We start from the raw sequence: 5,000 nt of genomic DNA on the forward strand, positions 1-5,000 counted from the left end.
TTGTCCTTAGGGCTTCTGAAAGGTCCAAACAGAGGTGTGATATGAACCAAACTGTTACATTCCACAGGGTGCTTTCTCGCTTGTTCTCTGCCATCAGTCTTCTCTGTCTTTATTCTTTAGTCTTTATTGGCCCATAGGGATAATCATTTTACACAACTTATTTCCATGCTCCATAGCAACAGCACAGCAACACATACAACACATAAAACATGTAACACTGTATATCCCATCCCATCATGTCTTTAGCAACTTCTCCTCAAGTAGATTTCTGTCTCTCTATCTCTCTCCATCCCTTCTTCGGCACTCCATCTCTGAATATTCACCCCATTCTCTTTCAAATTAAGCACAAATTCATAGTGCTTTAATGGTGTTATATAATGTATTTGTTCAACATCCATGTTTCTCTCTTTCTTTCTCTCTCTTCTCTCTTTCTCCTCCTGACTCCAGGTGAGCAGTGGCTTTTTCACCTGGGGAAACAACCTGTCCACCCTTTCCGACATCAACATCAGTATCCCAACAGGTAACCGGACTCCAGCAGTTTATCATACCCCAAAATCTCTTCTCTGTTCTTCTAAAGTATATACAGCTCACCTTGGCTCACCTGGGCTGTGATTGGTCAAAATGGTGATCCAATGCAGAAATCCTTGGCCATGACATTGACTACTTATTTTTCTCATGATATGGGGCAGTGGTAAGGTAGTGGTTAAGGAGCTGGGCTAGCGTGGAGTAGCCTGACAAGTTGTGGATTCAATTCCCGGCTTCCACCTTTGTGCCCTTGAGCAAGGCACTTACCCACAAGTTGCTCCGGGGACAGTGTGATCTCAGTGTGATCTCTAACACTAGTTGACACATGTAAGTCATTTTGGACAACAGTGTCTAATAAATGTAATGTAAATATGTCTTGTAAAACATTGCAGACGTGTTAGCAAGGTTAAAAACTTGATTTTCACCAGAGGTGGTCTTTTCCCCATATACCTTTCTTAATGTGTCAGACACTCACTCACTCACTCACTCACTCACTCACTCACTCACTCACTCACATCCACTCATGACTATTTCTAGCCGCTATTGCTGTTTGGGTAGCAGGTTGCACATTCATTGGCTAGTACTTCACTAACTGCAGTGAAACCTAACGCAGAACTAAGTAAGGGATAATGTATAGAACGCTGGTCATTATTGGGAAAATAAGTCCCGGCAGGGCGAACGAGCCATGCCAGCGGAGGGATCTTGCTTCGCCCTGAAGGGACTTATTTTCCCAATAATGACCGGCGTTTTATACATTATCCCGCTTATTATGCGACTACTTGCCAAAACGAAAAAATAAACTCCACAATATGTCTCTTTACACTTATTTGTTACCGTTTCGTCGTGGCTTTTGCTGAGAAACAAATAGTTCGCAACACACACTGAACTTGAATCAAACATTCTTTAGAACACTGCTGATCAACCGTCTGCTTTCACTTTTGAATGAAGTTCCAATGCAAGAAGTGACCGGACTACTTGCGGAGTGATATGAAAAACTTAAATCAGCAGCACAAAACCCATTGCCATTGACAGCGGTAATTATATGTGTGCAGCGGTAATTACATGAAAATATTTTACTGTAGAATGTTGGGAAATCCCATTCAAGTCAATGGAGCATTCTACTAGCATTGTGAAGAGCCGTATAATAAGGGTTAATAGCTTGTAGGAAGGGACATCAGGCACTGCAGGGTGACCACAACACACATTCCAGAGGCTACTGCTAACCTTTGGGATTTGCTCAGCAGGTTTAATTGAGTAAACAACTGCATTGAAAACCTTTGTTTATGAGATTTCTACACTTCTGAAACAATTTGATAAAAGTTTAATGCACCAATTTAAGTTTAAGTTTAACTTCACGGCTAGTTACGCACCTGCTGGAAGTCGAAAGTCAATGAACCTTTTCCAGACCCACCCTCAATACCAATTGAGAAGGTCTGCGTGCTAACCAGGCTAACTGCACTGTGGCCTTGTACGTAATAAGCAAATGACCTTTGCTTCCCATTGTAGCCTATGGGCACCTGCTGCACATCTGACCATTGTTACAGAAATTAGGGTGTATGCTAACTTCATGTGACAGCTACACAGTACACACACACACCACACACTCTCTCTCACACACTCACACACACACACACACACACACACACACACACACACACACACACACAAACACCACACACACACACACACACACACACACACACACACACACACACACAAACACCACACACACACACACACACACTAAGTCCCAATGTGTCAGAGAAATGAATACTGGCTGTTCTGTAAGAGGATGTGTTGGAATAGAGGTAAATACCGTGTTAAGCATTTGTTATCGCTGAGTAATTTTTATTTATACAGAACTTTAAAAAGCAAATGTGGCCTTGTACGTAATAAGCAAATGACCTTTGCTTCCCATTGTAGCCTATGGGCACCTGCTGCACATCTGACCATTGTTACTGAAATTAGGGTGTATGCTAACTTCATGTGACAGCTACACAGTACACACACACACCACACACTCTCTCTCACACACTCACACACTCACACACACACACACACACACACACACACACACACACACAAACACCACACACACACACACACACACACACACACACACACACACACACACACACAAACACCACACACACACACACACACTAAGTCCCAATGTGTCAGAGAAATGAATACTGGCTGTTCTGTAAGAGGATGTGTTGGAATAGAGGTAAATACCATGTTAAGCATTTGTTATCGCTGAGTAATTTTTTATTTATACAGAACTTTAAAAAGGAGCCGGATTTGATCGATCCCAAATGTGCTGTATGAAATGAAATGAAATGTCTTCACTTGTACTCTTAAACAACTCTGCAGTTGTAAAATAAAATAATGAGGAAGAAAATGGGGAAATGGGTTTTGTAATACTACCTTGGAAGGTTCTAATGGGTTTTATAGCCTTTCCTCCTCTACTTGCTTCCTGCCCAGGTCAGCTGACCATGATTGTGGGCCAGGTGGGTTGTGGGAAGTCGTCACTTCTCTTGGCCATGTTGGGGGAAATGCAGACCAATCGGGGTGGAGTCTACTGGAGCAAGTAAGATCACACACACAGACACACATGTGCACACACACACACACACAAACACACACACACTGTCCTGCACCTCACCTCAGACACACATGCACAATAAACATACACTTCCCCTGGCATCACTGAGCCAATGCGCACATATTTCCTATTTTCTCTGTCTCAGAAAGTCGTTTCCAAATTAGATAACATCTTTTCTGCTTTCCTAACACATTTTGTTTTGTGTTTAATGCTTTTTTAAGTTATTTTTTATTTTTACTTGCTGAGAGAGTGTGTGATAGTGTATGTGTTTATGCCTCCTTATCATCCTTCCCCTTATCTTTACTGTACTGTGTGTGTGTGTGTGTGTGTGTGTGTGTGTGTGTGTGTGTGTGTGTGAAAGAGAACAGAAATAATGAGTGAGAATGTTCATGTTTGAGGCTGTTTTGTACCACATGTGTTTGTTTGTGTGTGTGTGTGCTTATATTTATCCATTTTGTTTGCATTCTCCCACACACACACACACACAATAACTCATGTTCACTGACTTCTTGCTCTAAAATGAATGAAAGCTATTTGCCGCTCATTTTCTGAGTCTATTTGCAGAGTGGTCTGTGGATGGATCTCTGATTAGCATTTGAAACCAAGATAAACAAACAGACTGACAAATAGAACAGACAAGCAGGCAGCAAAGCAGGCAGACAAACCAACAGAAATAAATCAAAACAAGGAGTCAGCCAGCTAAAGATACAGACAGATATACAGGCAGACAGACAAGTAGACAGACAGACAGACAGACAGACCTACAGAAAGAAATGAAGACAAGGAGTCAGCCAGCTAGAGAGACAAAGAGATATACAGGCAGACAGACAGACAGAAAGTGTGTTAGATGCCAAGAGACACACAGAGAGACAGAACATTGGCAGACAGAGATATCCTCTCTGGTGATAATAGCCTTGCACGGTTCACTGTTACCTCACTGGCTGCATGTGTGGATCATGTGATCAGGCTAGAGAGTAGGTGACGTGACTGACAGAAATCTATGACAGAATTGGATAGACAGTCTTGCAGGCATACTGGCAGACAGACAGACAGGTACAGGGAAATTACAAGTATTTAGCTGACACTTCTTGCCAACTATGGGCAGATAGAGATACACAGACAGACATACAGACAGACACGCAGACAGGCAGACAGACAGTCAGGCAGAAATACAGGCAGACAGACAGACAGACAGATGCAATGTTGGATGGTTCCATGGCTGCCTGTCCTGGCATGGCTAGGCTGTGTTATCTCTGTATGCCAAGACCTGGCTGCTTCTGCATACACTGTTGGAGATGGTGGTGGATGTGTTCCTCTGGCCAAAATGATGGTGCTTCTCAGTCATTTACACTTTCTCAGATTTATCAACCAATGATTATGCAGTAAGCTTGCATCTCTAACCTGTTTTATTGTCAACCGGTCTTTTATGTAATTTTCTCTCACAAATGAACTGTATATAAAGCATGTTAGTCTGTGATATAATCTGATTTGATATATTCAATCAGTGTTAATTAGCCCATTTCACAAGATGAAACTAACTTCCTCTGGAACAGCACAGTCCACATTAAAGTCCACAGTACCCTGCCAGTTAAGGTTCATTAACATCAACAAGGCCGGACACCTGGACACTGTGAAATGGGCTTATTGATCAATATTCATATTTTTCAACCTCCTTCTCCATCTCATCAAATCAATTTTTTTAAAGGCCTTACACCGCTGAAGTCTTACTGTATTGGTGTGTTACTTTGTATCTCAGATTTTAGCCTTAAGAGGCTGTGTGAGAGCCTGTGTGTGTAGAGTCTGCACCATCAATGTGCTCAGGTGTTTGAACTACTGTAGCTGAGCTTTGATCTAGAGCTTTGTGTCTTGT

At 42.2% G+C, this 5,000-nt stretch overlaps 1 protein-coding gene across 1 annotated transcript in view; it reads left to right on the forward strand.

The window, feature by feature from the left end:
* The window catches only part of LOC143136457 (ATP-binding cassette sub-family C member 9-like), a 59,413-nt gene that overhangs the window by 27,571 nt on the left and 26,842 nt on the right, over positions 1-5,000 (forward strand). Inside the window, exons 16-17 of the mRNA XM_076297179.1 lie at positions 448-520; positions 3,010-3,115. Coding sequence (XP_076153294.1) covers positions 448-520; positions 3,010-3,115 — 179 coding nt within the window. The remainder of the gene's footprint in view (positions 1-447; positions 521-3,009; positions 3,116-5,000) is intronic.

Source organism: Alosa pseudoharengus, unplaced genomic scaffold, assembly GCF_046254945.1.
Source record: "Alosa pseudoharengus isolate Yale_2024_CS ecotype anadromous, Long Island Sound unplaced genomic scaffold, YU_APseudo_1.1 YU_APseudo_1.1_scf_20, whole genome shotgun sequence".
Taxonomy (NCBI): Eukaryota; Metazoa; Chordata; class Actinopteri; order Clupeiformes; family Clupeidae; genus Alosa; species Alosa pseudoharengus.